Below are 18539 nucleotides of genomic sequence, written 5' to 3'. Positions count from 1 at the left end.
ATCAACCTTATCCTATCACTTTCCTCTCTAACTCCTCTCTCCTTCTTTCTTTCCCTCCCTTCTGCTTCCTTCTCTTTTCCTCTGGCCATTTAAGATGTTCCAGCAGAAGATGATCCTTCCCCTTGTGCTCTGGAAACAGGCCACGGGCGGCAGTGCCAGAATGGTACTGTGTGCAAGCCCGGGTGGGACGGGCCCAAGCACGGCATCACCAACTTCGACAACTTTGCCTTCGCCATGTTGACAGTGTTCCAGTGCATCACCATGGAGGGCTGGACAGACGTGCTGTACTGGGTACGTAGCTCGAGATGGATAGAGGCAGGGAGTCCAGAAAGCTGCGAGCCTTCCCTCAACATCTTCCTTGTTCATCCACCCCAAACATGATTTTGGTGGAGAGGTTGATGAATGTCTTTGATTTCTTCCAGGTCTTTTCTGAGAAACAAAGCATGAAATGTTCACCCTAATGAGTCTCTCTCTGCCCACCAGCCTAAGAGAAATGCTGTCTTTTAGTGTGTCCTACTGTAGTGAGAAGCACTGGCATGCCGCCGATGCTCTGAGGATTCCATTCCCTCCTCTCCCACTGTGGGGTTTCTTCTGTTCTTATCCTTGTCTTGTTTCTGTCCCCAGAAGAGAGCTAGAGGACGCAGTTATTAATTTTTAGGGCTAAAAAGGAAAGTCAGGCCTGGTCATCTAAAAAGAAACTATTTTTATTGAATTGTATAGTATTACGGCATGCTATTATGTTTTTATTTCTCATGTTAATCTCACTTTATCCATCAAATAGTCCATCAAATACATTGCTGTTTTTTCACTGCTAACAAAACACTCTACTGTTTATGTGATTCATATTTAGAAGTAATAGTTAAGTGTCAACCAATCAACAGTAAGTCTTTTACTTTAAAGATGCCCCTTTTATTATCCAGCAGCCAACACTACTTTGCCAACCTTTGAGCTGCTGACATGCCAGATTTTTGTACAGCTTGTCCCATAGGCAAATAGACACACCATTTTTGAGCTGTCTCCATTTTGGCAGAGTCAAGTCTATTATTTGTAAAAACTCCAAAAGAAAAACATAATTCTGTGTAGTATCTCCTACTTCAGCATGAGAAATGATTTGCCAGGATCCAATGTTGTTCTCTAGCATTTGGGGAAAAAATGCTTGTTGCCATTCTTGAAAATACCATTTCACCCAGCATTTTGCAAATAGTCAAATTTATCTGACCATCCTGAAAACAATATAAGAGCCTGCTTCAGGAACAGTCTCTACACACAAAGCAGGAGAGAGTGAGAGGAAGTGGAATGCCTTACCACCAGCGGAGCTGCCAGATGGAAAGGAACTAGTGCTGTGAGAGGTGTTGACTTCCTACTGAATCAGAAAAGTTTTGTAACAACATAGAGATGTGATACAGGGGATTTCTAAGCACCATGTTCTATTGACTCAAAAACCTTCTTTCTGGGTTTTTATGTTATAGTCGACATGCTAAAATTGCTATGAAATTTGTACTCAAATGACTACTTGGAACTTGCCTGAGTACCTTGTACCTAGCAAACATTTATTGAGCATTCTTTGCATGCCGGGGGTGCTCTTAGGTACTGAGGATTCAGACATAAAAAACATCCAGTTCAGACTGAGAGCTCGGTCTAGGGAAACACACTAAATCCAAACTAGGTAACGATGGTACAACGAGCCTGGGACACGAAAGAGTTGCTGTGTTGTGATATTTCAAAAGAAGTATCCTTTATGCTCAATAAAGTCACGTTAAATCACATCACCCCTCCTTCAAACTGAAATGAATAAGAACTGATTTTAAATAATTTGTACAGAGAGGGAATTGAACTTATTATACTTAGGCAAATTTATTTCATTAGCAAAGCTGATCAAATTCCCAAGTGGTCCTAACTGGTCCTAGTGCCTTGAGTGGATCCCTCCAGCCAGCCAAGGATAAAGGCACCATTCTGCAAATGAGCAGTTTTTGCCCATGGGCCATGAACGTATGACTGTATGGAACTGTGCTTTGGAACCTCATCATGTGAGATTCAAACCCATGCTTTAAGTTGCTATGGAAACGCCTTCCATGGCAGCAAATTGAGGGCAGGGTGGCAGTGGGTGGATGGGTGTGGGGTTGGGGGGAATAGGTATAATTTACTTTACTGATGGCCCTGATGTATGTTTGTGATCTTCTTTTATCACTCCCTCCCTCTCCCCCACCACAAGTCATTGATACCCCACCAGCCAGATGTGACCCAAAGAAATTCTGTCATTCTGACAGCCAGAGTAGGGAATGAGAAGAAGCACACAAATGCAACTACCAATTTTCAGCAGCTGTGTTGTGCTTTCTCCCCTGGGGTTTATGTTATAGAGCTCAGGCTGGAAATGGAAAAAGTGTCAGAGGTGAAGAAACAATCCCAGACTCATGGGACATGTCTCTCTCTCTCTCTCTCTCTGATTTTCCCAGCACCTGTCTGAAATGGCTGTGTGTGTGTGTCTGTGTATGTGTGTGTGTGTGTGTGTGTGTGTGCACGTGCACACACACACACACATACACAGACACACCTAAAGCTGAAACAGAGCCTTGTACTTGGGTATCTATGATGGAAGCACCTCCCAGCCCAATGCTCCTGCTTTCAGACAATTTCTCTAATCACATTGACCTTTCTATGGCAATTTCTTTCCTCCTCCTTCCTATCTGTCCCTCTTCCTTTCTCCAACTTGAGCATTCCTCCTCCTTGCCTCTAGGCTTGTATCTCTAAACCCACAGACTCTCAAATCTCAATGTGCTTTAGTATAAAACATGGAGATTTCTAAATATAACCATGCCAAGACTTCCCTCCAGGCCATTGAATTAGAAGCTGCAAAGTTAGGCCCCAGTACCTGCATTTTGAAAAAGCTCCCCAGGTGATTCTGATGTTCAAGCTGGAGTTTGAAAACTCCTAGAATTCTAACCTATTGAATCTGCATGGTGCTTTTTTGATGCCCTGGATTTGAATCAGTCTGGAGAGATAGTTTCCATGGAATTTGAAGTAGAATCTTCTACTCAGAAGAATGCATTTCCCTTCAAGTCCAAGGGACAAGTCTAGAGAATGCAGGAAGGAACAACCCAGATTTTCAAGTATGGCAATGAATGGAAACCCAGAGCTGGGTTCATTCTGAACCACCAAACAGCTAGTTAGGTGTTCCTGGGGAGAAAATAGGTCATCAGAGTACTGAAGAAGCAATTGATTCAATCACTAAATATTGCCTGGGATAGAAAGGACTTGGGAGGTCGCCAGTAGCAAACAGCAGACTGCTGCCTCCTGCTATGGAAAATATTGAGTATTTCTCTTTTTCTCTGATACCAATTATTTCATCCCATTGTTATGATTAGGAAGAGTTAATGGACTAAAAGTAAAATCAAAGTTAAGTAAAATCAAATTAAAGATAAAATCAAGTCTTAAATAAAACTTAAGTATTTCCTCAGCTATTAAGGCTATTGGGCATACACTAGGTGGAGGCCCCAATCAGCTAAATGATTAGCTTAAAACGTTTCTTGTACCTAGTGCCGTGTTCTAGAGGTCTGCAGATGACAGGGTACAGGGATTTGGAAACCAAGGCAAAACCCAGGTGTGGTTTCCTTGGGAAACGGCTTCGTAAACCAAAGCCTCTCTGTTTACTCTCAGAATGTCTATGCCTCTTAAAAACAAGTGGGGAGAGGTAATCGAGTAAAAATGTTGGCCTTCTTGAGAAGCAGTTAAACACCAAGAGAGAAAGAATCCAGTGTCGTATGGCATTATCATTGGTTTGCGGTTCTACTTTCAGATTTTTTTAAAACGGAACATCCCTAGCCTTCTGCATATGATTCAAGACTGTTTATCTTATATGGGTTAGGCCCATATAAGAAGGTGCTAGATCAAGATCATCTATATGTTTCTCAGACTAGGGTGTTTGAAACTCTGTGTATTATCTTTTCCACATTGTAGCCAGATCATAATTAAGTAGCATAAACATCAATAATCCGTTTAGTGCTCACTTCATGCCCAGCACTTGAAATGGCTCCATCCATGCTTATGGGAAACAGAATAGCATGGCCACTGAACATGGCCACTGAACCACCAGAGAAGATCACATGTGAGAATTGTGGGAAATGGAGGCAGCTGTGGGAGCAGGCACCATGTAAGAACACGTGTTTCAAGCTCTTTAGGAATCTAGATGCCTGAATAATTCTTCATCAAGAGGATTCTATTGACCTCTGCTCACCCAATGCCTTTCTGATCCAGGGCCCCCTAAAATATTGCATACTGTGTGGCATAGTAAAGCACTCTGGTCTATGATTTCCTGGACTCACGTCCTACCCCAACCTACCACCATCAGGATCACCTTCTCAACACCAATTATTGCTCCCTTGTACTGGTTTCTACATGACCAGGTCTTGCACTGACTTATAAAAATTAGCAATTGAGCTTAAAAATAAGATTAGAAAGAAAACTTAATGAGAAATTATATAAAGAAAATATTTTTAGAATCACAAATAGTGTCTTCTATAATATCTGGATTTGTTTTGGTCCAGCAGGAGACCTTGAGAACAAAAGTGTAACATTTTAACTTTTCATGTCAGTTTTCACCACTACACTTTGTCTTGTCATCTTACTGTATGTCTGGACATGCTGAGAAGATATTGCTACCAAATTCTCTCTCTCTTATTCATGCACGCGTGCACACACACACACACACACAAAAGCTCCTCATCTCTGCTCTTGGTGCTGCTGAAATATCCCTTGTTTATGACAAAGGTCTTTTGCATCAAGCAGGTCAAATTCAGATTTTACCCTGTTTTTCCCCACTCTATATTTTATTCAAAAAGCTACCTCTTTTCACTATAGAATATAGAAAATGAGTTTCTGAAGGCATCAAGAAAGCAGAAAAATGAACAGCTGAGAAAAAAAATCTTCAAGTAATCCAGAAATGGCATCCTGGGCTCTTTAACAGATACCAAAGTAGAGAAAGTGGTAGGTCCTGCTTGGGACACTGTGACCCTTAACTTTTAATCTGCCTCAGTTAGAATGCTACCCACTTACCCAGCTTTAAACAGAGCCTGTTGACTAAACAATAAACTATTGGTTTATAAACATATCAAGAAAGAGAATTAGCATCTCTCAGAGCTCTTATTTATTTACTTATTAGACTTTATTCATTTCACTGGTGTTAGGTGAGTTCTCATTATTCAATAATTCAATTTAACATGTTTATTAAGCATTTATGCTCCCAGGAGTGAGTGGGGACTGGGGCGAGGTGGGTGGGGAGGAGAAGAAGGCCTGCCTTCAAGGAGTTTAGGATCTAATTGAAGAGACAAGAGACACAAAGAAATGTGTCTTAGCAATACAGGTCAGTACACTCAGTGAGGGCATGGAGAGCATTGCGTGGCACAAAATAGGAGGTGAGATTTTTGCCTGCCTTGAGGTTGGATGATGAGCACGAGAGAAGCCTCCTCCACTTGGGAAAGCAAGCTTAAAACAGTTTGGGAGATTGGAAAGAACTGTGTTTCAGCTTCTCTCAACAGACCTACAAAACAGCTCTGCTGCCCAGAGTGCTGTCACCCAAGTGTCTGAAAGGCCACATGCAGGGGTGTAGTCACGGGCATCACACCCTACCCATGCCCAGTGTCACTCAGTACAAACAAGCAAGTCTTTTAGGCTGTGAGTCACTGTCCCCTCCACAGGTGTCATACCTGGGGCCACTCTCCATGGCTCCTAACCTCCCCCAGGACATCAGTGCATGATCCCACCTGAGTTGAAGGATTTTTTAAATAGATCATAGATGGAAGAGCTAATTTTATTGGCTTGCCTTCCTCTGTGTTAAGAGTCTATTAGTATCTTTCCCATGCAAACCAGGCTTTGTACTGTGCCCTGAGGCGCTCACGGGTTTTCTGTGCAGAACAATAAGTAGATGCAGGGACAGAATGGAGTCAGGTGAGACCTGTTATCTGCCTTGCTACTCACTCAGTGACCCGTGGGTGGACACCCCATGTCCCAGCAAGTAAGGTGACAAAGGTCATTAGGAGTCACAGATTTATCAAGTCATTGCTCTGGGCACTGGCAGCAAACCCTGTCCTCTAATGACATTCCGTGTAAAGCACTGTGACTTTTATGGGTTTACACCTCCTGCCTTTGTTGGCAAGTGACAGCCTCTCTTGGCATTCACTGCAACAGTTCAATCTTTGTAGATTCACAGTGTCTATGCCATGAACCTTACAGAAGAAAGTACCACAACTTGAAAACTCATGGAAATCAGGATCAAGAGTAGCCTGAGAGAATAGGGGCTGAGAAGTGTTCCTCCCATCTTTTCTTTTCAGGGGAAAAAACATATGTTGGCTTAAGGTTGGAGGTCCTCTGAAGGAATTAGATATTGGTTTCAGAAAGATCTGTATTTTTCATTCAGTGTTCCCTTTGTCCGCAGATTCTGGGAATAGAAAGGTGTGTGTTTCAGCAAAGGCAGGGGTCATCCTGTTAGTTCTTGGGCCTGGAGACCCTGGTGCTACAGATAGTAAACATCAAGATGCCTCTCCATATGTCTCCCCTAGGAAAGTCACAAAGCTTCCTTTGTTACAAGCCTAAGAAACATCTAGCTTTCATGGTTAGAGAAGACCTATCCTTTTTTCACCTCTAAATAAGGGTGTCAGCCATCTGGGTCAATTTTTGAAAATATGACTGTATTTATTCATTCTCTTCTTAATAGCTTCATTCCAGCTGATTTAAGACATCAATCTCATCACTCCAGGCATTGCCCTACTTCAGAGCCACCCAGCATTGTGTGCTATCTACCCAGTCTGCCTCCAAAATTAGGTGGCCTAGAATAAAGAAGAGAAAGCAGGAGGGAAAACAAAAGGAGCACTTTCCTCTCAGGCCAGAGCCAGGCAGACCAAAGAATCACCCTTTGGTGGCTGCTGAGCATTGCTTACTGAGGGAGCGATGTAGTCTTAGGACTACCTCAGAAGCTCACTAATCTCTCACTTGTCCCATCTCCTACCCTTCACCTCCTACTCCTCGTCTTGAACCTCTGCAAGAACTATCCCACAGCCAAAGAAGAAACCAAAGCAGAAACATGGGACAGCATGGGCTAGGTGGAGACTATGAGTCTCCTGGAAATGGTCCCTGGCTGTGGGATATCGGTGTGTCACGAGGCTATCTATGAGCTATCTATGAGTCATGTGGTCTGTAGCTCCATCCATTTGAAGTTTTCAGTGATTATGGAAGTCACTCACCTTTTGTGTGGCACAGAGGAAAGAACACCCAAACTAAACAAGGGCCCAAGGAGATCAAGGCTCGTGGGTTGTTGGCCCATCAGAGATTTGTGGCCTGGAGGGCTATATTTTCTTCAAGGTTGAGTGTTCACAAAATTTAGGGGGTATGAGGAGCAGTCAGGAGAAATTTCATTTCAAAGAGTCAACCAGCCCTCCCTCCCACTCACCATCTGCCCAGGCTCTGGAGGCAGCTCTATAACAGTGAACTGCACTGAGCATGTCATCTCTTCCTGGAACTGCATGTTCCCAGCTGTGTCTTGAGGAAGGTGAGGAGGTCTGCCATCCAGGCAGAGCAAGGGAACTTGCTCAGAATAGACCCCCTCTGCAGCTCTGGACCCCCTAACCATGCTTGGGGAAGCGCTTCCCTGGGGTTAGCACACAACAAGCTGGCTGGTCCACCACAGGCCCAGCACACCTGTGAGGTTGTGTGCACAGCGCTGTGTGCCTGTGCCTTTTCTCTGGTGGGAGCCCACAGCTTTCTTCAGCTTTTCCTGACTTCCCCACCCTCCCAAAAGAGCAAAGAGCACCAACTTAGGAAAGAGGAAGGGACCTCTTCTGACCTTCATTGGCAGGATTTGATCTGAGAGAGGAGAGATAGGACACTCGAAGGCTTCACGTGACCTTGGATCCAGGTTTCCATAGAAGCCTCCCTGTGGATGCCTTCTCACATCTCAGGGCTGTTTCCAGCCCCGTCACCTTCACTGTGGCACAGAACACAATGTCATACACACAACGGGCACTCCGTAAATACTGTTGAGCAATCATGGGCTCTAACAAGACTGCTGCCAAGAATAATGGAAGGGTTATGTCACAGTTCGCATAATAAAATGTGACATACAGACCCCGGTATCACATGGCCAGCGTGGCCATTGTTATGTGGCCTGTGGTTGGCTAGCTCACTATGGCTCCCACACCTTTCTCCTCCCTAATCTCATTTCACCCAACCTGTCCCTTCTTATATTGGTGTCATTTTGTTTTTCTCTTCCTGGTACTGAAGGCATTTACTAGACTTCCCCCTGCTGGTTTGGTGTCCTTTGCAGCCTTGGTTCAGATAATTATCTTCCGGTTAAAGGAGGCTCCTAGGCTCCCTGTGGTGGGGTCAGGCTCTGACACACATGGACCTCTCTGCCCTGTCACTCTGCACAACTGCTGTTCTGCTGGATATTTTAGTGGTCGGCCTATGGGAAAATCCTCTGTCCCAGAGCCATGATGGCTGTACAGCTGTAGGCTATTTTTCACAATTGCCAAGTTTCTAGGAAAGCCCCATCACAGGATCACCTGGCGTCTGGGCTTCCTGCCTACTCTTGTCCTCCTTGTGCCCTCAGTGGCCCCACAGTGCCAGATTTACCCTGTCCTGACTGGCCTAGCCCTTGCTTCTTCTGCTTCATACAGCCACTGCCCGCTTTGGGCTTCTATAACCCTGTATGTTTACTTCTACAACTACATTTACCATCTTGTATTATGATTGCCTTTAATTTACTGTCCCCCCTACCAGCAAGGGCTTCCTCTTTACAGCACAGTGCCTGGTATATATCAAGTCCATTAATTCACTCAACAAACATTTACTGAGCATCTGTCACGTACAAGGCATTGTTCTAAGCACTTGGGATACACCAGTGAACAAAACAGACCAAAAGTGCCCATCCTCATGGAGCTTACATTCTAGTATGGAAAACAAACACAAAATAAATGAGTAAATTATACAGTTAGAAAGTGATAAGCACTATATAAAAAGCAGAGCAGGGTATGTGGGAGTAGGAATGCTCAATAAATTCATGTTAAATTGAATTTAATTATGACATGGCTAAGTGGACATAGGTTGGGAATTCTTCTCTTCCCTGATTCAGTTCTGATCAATGAAGCCCAAGCCCTTGACAGTTTTTGTACTCTGCACTATAAGTACATTTAGTTGATTCCTCTAACCAAAATATAGTGACCCCAGAAAAATATTAATAGATTTGCAAAGAATATATTGGGATGTAAAGATTCTAACCAGTGACCAGGTAGGTCACTTGTGATTTTTTTTAGTTCACGGCACACAAAGAACATATTTTTCCAGCACACTTAGAAACATGGGTGAGGTCTCCCAGAGCCTGAGGGGCCCTGAGGGCTGAGGGTGGCCCTATCCCAGCACACCTGGACCTCACCTGAGACACCTGGCAGTAATCACCAAACTTCAGCCTGCTTTAGAATCACCTGAGTGATTAACATGCAGAGTTATGAGGCTCATTGGGTTCTTGGGGAAGGGCCCAGGAATCTGCACTGTTTGCAACTCTCCTGATAGTTCTGGTGTTGTTGGTCTCTGGACCCCACTCTGAGGTGCACTGCTGTTCGCTATAGCAAAGGTGTGTGGTAAATCACAATATTTGCTATGTCCTTATATTTGAAGTTGGGAGCTATGGAGAAAATTATGTAAATCAGGGAGTTCTGAGACCTTCACATGCATCAGACTCACCTGGAGGCTCGAGAATACATGGGTTGTTGGGCCCAGCCCCAGAGTTTCAGGAGGGGGCCCAAGTATGTACATTTCAAAAAAGTTCCAGCTGATACTGGTGCTGCTGGTCCACAGGACCCCACTCAGAGAACCACTGATGTAACTCATTCAAGAAGCTTGTGTACTTAGGAATTTGGATTCCTGTAAGCCGTCTTTGTCCGCAAAGACAAAGATGGAGTTCAGTTTTGGAAAATAGGACTAAACCCTTTAATCTAGTCAGAAAGCATAAAAAGAAATAGATTTGAGAAACTTAATCAGAATAAATTTTCTGTTTGATAAAAACGCTGCTCTGTGACCTGCCATCATCTCACATCTACCCACTAACCTGTGGTGTGCTGGTAAATGTTTGACAACCAGTTGTTAGGGACCCAGTGTAGAAGGGGACTGATCTGTATCATTTACCCATTTCTGTCCACCATGGCCAATTTCAAGCCCATCGTGAAGTCACTGAACATGGAGTTGGGAGGAGATGCACATGGCTCTCCCATGTGCATAGGAGCCATCTCTGTACATCATTGCTTCCAACTACTCTAGGGCTTTGCAGCTCCTCATGGAGTGTCTCCTTAGCCAGTTAGTTACAGGTCACAGTTTCCAGGTTCAGGACCATTTCCATCTAGGTTGTGGTTACAGTCACAGGAGCCTTCTCTGAATACATAAACCAACATGACCATCTTTCCTTCCCATGGCCTGCAGTGTTTATGAAGCCCTGGAGTTTCACCTCTAAATTCTGGGCCCAGCTCCGGTCCAGGTGGCAAGCCACTTAGGAATATCTCCTTCTCCCACATCCTTGAAGGTTCCGGTTCTCCTGTTCTAGCAGTAAGAGCTGAGGCACTTCTGACAGTAATCTCAGGGTGCAATGGAAGATTTAATGCCACATAAACCCAAGTGAGCTAAAACATCCCTTGCTGAAGAAATTATTTTTTGAGGCTACCTACCTTCTTAGACAACACTGAATAGAAAACATTGGGGAAAGTTTTCTCTTCCGGAAAATAAAACAAAGGTCTCTGACAGTTCAGGTCAAGGTCATGGGAACTGTTCTGAATATAGATGATGCCGGAATAGCAATGGATTCCCGATCCATGCAGACAAAAACCAAATTCAATCCCATTTGTCTCCTCCAGATTCTCTCCACTCCCCTCTCTACTTGCCTCCTCACTTTGACTCAGTACTGCTTTCTCTCTTTCCTAACTTTCCTTCATCTTTCCAGATGCAGGACGCTATGGGCTATGAGTTACCCTGGGTGTATTTTGTCAGTCTGGTCATCTTTGGATCCTTTTTCGTTCTAAATCTGGTTCTCGGTGTGTTGAGCGGGTAAGCTGACCATTTCTATGTCCTCTTTACAATGCAGCCGAGCAAGGTCCCAGGTTCCACTCCATCCATTGCCAACATCCTCAGGGATGGGATCCTAAGAGGCCCAGGAAAACCAGGGGAAAAAGTCTCCATTCAACCACAAATTCTGACCCATTGGCTGGCAGGCTGTTTGGCCTCTGATTTGCACCTGGAGGATCGGGGTCCCAGCGTTGCGTGGGTCAGTGTCTGGAGCCGGCGATGGGCTCTGGGCCGTGCTCAGCTGCTGCGTGTGCCTCACTAACTATCATTCCGTTCTTCCAGGTCAATGATGCCGTAGGAAGGGACTGGCCCTGGATCTATTTTGTTACACTTATCATCATAGGGTCATTTTTTGTACTTAACTTGGTTCTCGGTGTCCTTAGCGGGTAAGCAGGACCAAGGAAAAAGGTCTTGATTTTTCCGTTTATTTTATTTATTCTTTCTGCTATTCCTGGCTTTATTCTTTTTCTGGCTCTGATGAACCTGGGATAAAGGGCCACCTCAGGAGCCTTGAAGTGAATGTCCTTGGCCTGGCTGGGCAGAGGGTCAAACATGCAAGGCTTAATCCACTGGTTTGGGCTTCACCAAGAGATACTGAGGCCCGCCTGTCTCCTGCCAGCTCATCCAAGCCCCTCCCTCCATTAGGCAGCTGCTCAGGTAGGCAGGATGCTTCTTGCACCTGAGGAGTAGCATGGTGAGACCATGGAGTGGGAAGGTTTTGGCAGCTGGAATTGGGAAAATTCGTAGACTGTGTGCTTTCAATATATGCAGCAACCTTGCAGATAAGTACTTGCCTGACCTCCCAAGCCAGTCACAGTTTGTGTGGCAGGCTCACAGTGAAGATTCAGAAAGCCTTTATTCAGTGTTGAACCAGAGTTTGACTTAATATATATAAGAAATACAGACTAAAACTATCATTCTCTTTGTCTCTAATTCATACACTGAGCAGTCTCTGTTTGGTCTCCTCTACTTTTCTGAATGGAAAGGGCACTTAACTGTTTAAAGCCCTAGTTTATGTGAGGATAGGGGCAATGCAATAAACTTTCCTTTCAATTTATCTACTTGACTACAAGTATAAAGTCTACCTAATTTTTGCCTTTGCTCAGATGAAGTTATAAACCAGTAGAAGCAGCAGATGTGCAGGGCGTAGAGGAGCCCTGGGGATGGCCACCTTTATACCGTGGGGTGCATTGGATATTTACTTCGCCCACTTTCTTCTTCACCATACCAGCCAGGCCAAGGCCTAATACCTAAATGCTCCTGGTGACCTGCTCCTGGGTGACACTCTTTGCTGCCTTTGCTACAAGGTCGGGGGGAGAGGGTGGGTGGCAATCTATTTCTGCTCTGCTCAAGACGGGTCAGCTGCTTTGAATAGCCCTTCCTGGATCTCCGGGGACATTAATGCTGGGAGAAAGTTCAGCTTAAGGAGTAAGATTGATCTTCATTTTTAGTCAGTAATAAACTGAGAATAGCAATCCCCCCTCCTGCCATAGCCTAATGCTGTGGAGGAGCATCAAGTTTAGTCTTTGGAATTGTGTGAAGGACTCTGCTTCCATCTTCATTCTTTCCCATGGTGGGTGGGCTGCTAGAGACTTTGATGACATCATGCCTCTTACCAAGGTAAGACCACACAGGAAACGAGTGTCTTCCATCAGGATGACATAAGCCCCTGATTAGTTGCCTGGAGGGTGGAAGAGTTTTCATATTTGTGTTCCAACATGAGAAAATGTCCCTGTGAATCAACAAGGAAAGCGTTGAAAAAAATCAACCTCATCACCCCCACTCAAGACAGAAATTTGGATATCCCAGCTCTGCACTTGCTGGATGTATAATGTTGGGCAACACTCACCTTTTTAAACTTTGGTTACCCATCTGAAAAAATGAAGATAATAATACTAACTTATAGGTTGCTGTAATGATAGAATGAGATCATTTATGTAAAATACTTAGCATATAGTAAGTGCTCAGTAATGATGCTGTTATTACAATGATTATTATTTACTTGATGCCTATCATAACTAGAATTATTGAATAAAATCATCATATATTAGAACTACTCCAACCCTCCTTTTAAAGATGAAGGAAGTAAGCCCAGAGGTGTTAAGTGACTTGTACGATGTCATTTTGCAGGTAAATATCAGAACAGGCTCCCATCTTCCCATCACTGCCCATTAGATGTATGTTGAATGAGCTTGAACTATAACACAAGTGAGAGCTCTGAACTTTTAGAAAATGTCCTAACGATTCCATTTTCTTCCCCTAGAGAGCAGAAACAAATCTAAGTAAGTGGTATTCCCCCTGCTTCCAGAATCTGATGTGAGAGAGAGGACTAGACTATGAAGGCCCCTCCTCAAGCAGAGTATCTGCCCCAGTAATTCTTGGCCCCACCAGAAGAGTTATCTTCCTGGTGGTATTAAAGCAGAGACATCCAATGACAGCAGCTGCTGATGTGAAAGTAAAGTCATTTTGAAGACCATGTCTTGGCCTAACTCAGTCCCAATGAGAGAGAGTGTGTAACAACACCAAGCCCAAAGCCTGGCATGTAGTAATGCTCAAAACGTTAGTGGACTCTGAACAGGAACACTAAGACTTTCAGACATATGCCCCCGTGAGTCCTCGAGTCCGTATATTGGTCTCCTGGAGACTTTCCTAAGCACCTGATTCCTGACCCATTCCCAGAGTGGCAGCTGGCTCCTAATAGCTCCAGAATTGTTGACAGAACATTTCCCAAGACTTCCTGGGAACACCCTCTGCCCAGATGAAGAAGTGTGTGTGGGTAAACATCTTCCTTTCCTGATTTGGGGAACCCTCTCCTAATCTGTCAAGAGGGCTGGCCACTCTGAATGGGCTGCCCTGAGTCCTTGAAGTGACAAAACCTGGATTCAAGCTCCTATTGGCTGACTACATGGTGGCAGCACTTTTGGTTTCGAATCAGCATCTTGATTAGTCAGACAACAATATAATAGTCACCACAAGAATATAGCAAAACACCCACTTATTCATCAGTCAGACTCCTGAGTAAGCCAACCTTCCAGAAGCATTCAAAAATGTCTCAGAGCCCCCATGAAATTCACTTTCAAAGTAATAACATTAACAGTAACCAGTATCCTCTACATCAGATTCTGTGCTCAAAGCTTTAGGGGGATAAGCTCATTTAATGCTCACAACAACCCTGCAAGCTAGGTGCTATTCATTTCTCCATGTTATAGAGAAGAAAATTGAGGTTTCAATGAAGAAACTACCTCAGGTGAAAAATGGAGGATCCAGGATTAAACCCAAGCAGTGTGAACTCATAACCTCTATTCCTAACCTCCATGTTATACTGACCCCCAACCCATGTGGCTGGTTAATCCCACATTCTGAAATTACAGTCAAAAAGTGGGGAGGTGAAGAGCAGAAGCTGCCATAAGGAAGGATGAGAGGAGCAGGCAGCAGCAGTGGTTCATGGCAGGCTTCTAGAAACAGCCAGCAGGACCAGAAAGAGTCCCAGGAGGAAACCGCAGAGCCACCACTGGAAGGCTGCAGTAGGGCAGGGCCATTTAGTATGGGGGCTGGCAGCCCTGCTAATCCTAATAGTCCTTGAGAGAGAACAGAGCCCCCAACTCAACAGCACTGCAGGCTTGGAGCATTCTGGGGCTGGGGGTATGAAACCTATAGCCATCAATTAAGGATAATATTATTTTGCAGCCCAGCACAGTAACTCAGCCTCATAAATTATATCCTTCAGTCACCAAGAAAACGTTAAATTGTGCTCATAGCATTATGCTCATGAAGGTAATGAAGATGACACTGCATAACACTTCCATTTAGAACGTGGAAATTAGAAATTTTGGTCATTAGAAGATGCTTTAAGCATTCTTTATGTGGAACACTCACATATCCAGAACACTGTATTCCTGACAATGCCAGATACAGTCAGTGTAAACAATATATATCTTGTGGATTTTTTCAAAGTGCTTTCATGTTCATTATCTATTGATCTTCACAAGCCACGAGACTAGTATTAGTAAAGATATGAATCAGGTTATATTTGCTTTCCCCTCTAGAAAACTCAGGCTCTGGCCCATCGGAATTAAAACAGTGACGATGAGATTCTCAAAGTTGTGCTTGGAGCTGTAACCAGGTGAAAGTCCCTGGACTCTGGAATCCAGTTACTTTTTGTTTTTAAGTGATTGCAAACTGAGGGCTTCAGACATATGCCTTCAGTTGACAAGGGGCCCAAGATGTCTTAGATGAGTAGGCATCCCACTGGGAGATGAGCATGTCTCTCTTCCCCAAAAGCAAAGGGCCTGATGGGTAGGCATTTTACAACTGGTAAACATGCTGGACCATGACACTACAGTTAAGACACAATACCCAGATCCAGAGGGAAGCAAGAGAAAGGCCAGGACATACATGCCTTGTGAGTGGAAGCAGGAGAGACAGCAACATATACAGTCAATTCTCATTACTCTAGGAAGTCACCACAGACACTGAATTAGTGAATAGTGAACCATTGCTCTTAGGAGAAATATAGAGTTATGATCAATGCATAACCCTGTATTATATGTGTTTCTGTTTAAATACAGTTTATTTAAAATACATTTTTGATTTATTAACACTGAACTCACAGCCAGTGACACTGTAACTCATGCCTGAATGAAGCACATTTAACACACATATTTTCTCTGTGAGGCACATCACAAGCTTCTTGCACTGAGGAACACTAGACAGCACTTCGGCACTATGTTTAGGGGCCATTTTAAACAGAAAAATCACCAACAAAAGCACAAAAATGCAAAAACATGGCACTAAATAGACCATAAAAAGGATGTTTGTTTACAATCTAAAAGCTGAAACAAGTAGGCAGAGCATCACATCACCTGACCTCAGCTGGAAACGTGACTCCAGTTTTGCCATTCTGCAAATTTCTGCGGATGACTTCAAAGTCACGCAAGTTATTGATTTAGGGGTTACAAATAAATTTTAGCAAGTAGGCAAATTACAAGTATGGAATCTGAATAATGAGGACCGACTGTATTGATTATCAGAGGGCCTAGAGCCCCAACTGTCTGTAGTGGTTGGATTTTCCACATGCATCTCCTTTTGCATGCTTTACATTACTGAGTACTGGCCCCCAGCTCTCCACTCCACCCCTCATTTTTTATGTTGGCCATTGCTGGCAAGAGATGTCCTGCCTTATGACAAATCCCACAGCTGTGACTGATTGTCTAGCCGGCTCCGGTCCCTGGGCCCGGCACAGCCCGTCAGGCGGAGGTTTCATGTCTTCATTAGCTCAGTCCCTCAGAACAGGTGCATGGCTGGCATCCAGGCAAGAAGATGGAGAGAGCTAGGCATTGCCACCCAGAAAATCTCTTACTGCAGTAGGGTCTGGAGAGGGAAACCTGGCTCGCCTTCCATCCGACCATGGTCTGGTTGTAACTTATGCTCCCTGGGAGCCAAGGGGAGCCACAGGGCTTCAGATCTGACTCTACCACTTTTCCATCCCCTTTACACCCTCAACACACCTCAGTTTCCTTTTCTCCCAGTGAGTGTTTATTTTGGGTCCCCAGAGGTCTTGGGGTATGGATGATAAGCTTTCATTCCATGGGGTAGATGGTATAACAGTACTGTGTCAGTTGTCCCTACTCCAGTTTGATCCCAATCCTATTCTCCCAACTCCAGAAGAGGGATGGGTAGTTGTCTTATAATTACAACTTAAACCTTCTGCAAAAGATTCCAAAAGAGTTATTCAGTCACCTTACAACCCAAACCCACTCCACAATCAAGGAATGGAGAATGCACATGTGTGTGGGCAGAAAGCGAGTCAAGAGAGGGGGCCTTGAAGTGCAGTTTTGGAGTTGATTCACATGGAGAGGGAACTGCTATATAAAGCGACTGTCTACAGAGAGCAAGCCTATGGCCCAGGGGCAGTGTGACCAGGTATACAGGTTTGGGGGCAGGTGGGCTGGCATCTTTTTATGCCCATCCCCAATAGCAAAAGGAGAGAGGGGCAAAGCAGAGCAAGGCTTCCAGCTTCACTGCAAGCTGTCAATCTGGCCCCTTTTCCCTGGCATTAAATATCCTAGGAAGGAAATGAAAGTACCTGCCAGTTGGCAGGAAGCCTGAGAAAGAGCAAGTTCAATCCAATTAGAATTGGATTCAATCAAATTTAAGAAGAAAACTCCATCCAAACCAGAGCATCATTAAGGCAGCAATTGAAGAGAACTCGTTATCTTGAGAGCCCCTACATCTCCCAATTAAAAAGTTCCCTAGACCACTCCCAGCCCCAACCCCACTATCGCTAAAATCTGTGCTCTCCTAAGCAGCACTAGCAAATACTATACAGTGGGATAGTAAGAGAGCCACCCTACATCACAGTGGATTCAGGAGCCTGTGGTTTGTCCCCCTGTGGTTTATTGGTGTGTCCTTCCTTCCAAGGTGCCTTTCCTGTAGAGGGATTGGCTTGTGCAAGAAATTCCTTCAGGATGGCTTTTGCAGCCTTCTTCCCTGAACTACACCTTTACTGGTGAGAGAAGGAGAAATCATGCCTTGAAAATTAATCAAGATGCCCAATGCATGTCACACACACGCACACACCCCGCTGAGGGCTCCATTTCCCACAGACTGAATATCAAATACAGAAATACTCCTATATACTATTTGGGAAGAAAAGGCACAGACTTGCTTTGAGAATTGAGAACTAGCCTTCTTGATTATTGCCTTCTGCTGCCATCCCCCTCATTGTTTAGAAAGTGAATTTGAAGCCAGGAAGAAAATAAGAACAGAACCATAGGAGATAGAAAACAAAATAGCCATTCTGTCAGAAATTTTTCAATAGGCCCTTCTTCCAACAAACCCCAATTCAATTCCAGTTTCTACTCATTATTACTTTAAGGTGAATGCATCATTTAACTTTATATTATCTTGATTTTTATGTATTTTTCCATTCTGATTAGATTTCTTTTTTAACCAAAAGGGCAGCCCTAGGACATTTTCTTGTGTTTGGAATCCTCATTTGTCTCCATTTGGGAAGAACTTTCTCTAGATTAGAAACCTTTCCAGGCAACTAAGAGTGGTGGGATGAGCCCTAGTCATGAGGATGGAGTTAGAGAAAATTAAATCCCTTGGGTCTTAACTCAGTGTTGTACTGGTAAATATTTAACAGTTGGCTCTTTTATTTATTTATTTATTTATTTTTTTGAGGAGGGGGGAGCCCTGGTTTATAACATTTTCCAACTTCCATGGTATAAATATTCCTACCATGGCCAATTTCAAGCCACCAAGGAGACACCTCTGAATCCAGAGTTGGTAAGATGCACAGGTGGCTCTCGGGAGCCACTGCGGGTGAGCAGGCTGCAGCACACTGCTGCTCCTAACACCTTTTGTCACCCAGAGGCTCTTTAGATTTTTCAGCTGCCACCCAGTACTGAGGGAAATGAAAATGCATGTACCATACTGTTGTG

At 44.2% G+C, this 18539-nt stretch overlaps 1 protein-coding gene across 1 annotated transcript in view; it reads left to right on the top strand.

The window, feature by feature from the left end:
* Positions 1–18539, top strand: part of CACNA1C (calcium voltage-gated channel subunit alpha1 C) — a 614430-nt gene that overhangs the window by 429123 nt on the left and 166768 nt on the right. The window contains exons 7-8 of the mRNA XM_023535193.1: positions 95–291; positions 11377–11480. Coding sequence (XP_023390961.1) covers positions 95–291; positions 11377–11480 — 301 coding nt within the window. The remainder of the gene's footprint in view (positions 1–94; positions 292–11376; positions 11481–18539) is intronic.

Source organism: Pteropus vampyrus, unplaced genomic scaffold (genome assembly GCF_000151845.1).
Source record: "Pteropus vampyrus isolate Shadow unplaced genomic scaffold, Pvam_2.0 Scaffold137, whole genome shotgun sequence".
NCBI lineage: Eukaryota > Metazoa > Chordata > Mammalia > Chiroptera > Pteropodidae > Pteropus > Pteropus vampyrus.
Note: the sequence above shows the minus strand (reverse complement) of the source record. Positions and strands in the feature narration are given on the sequence as shown.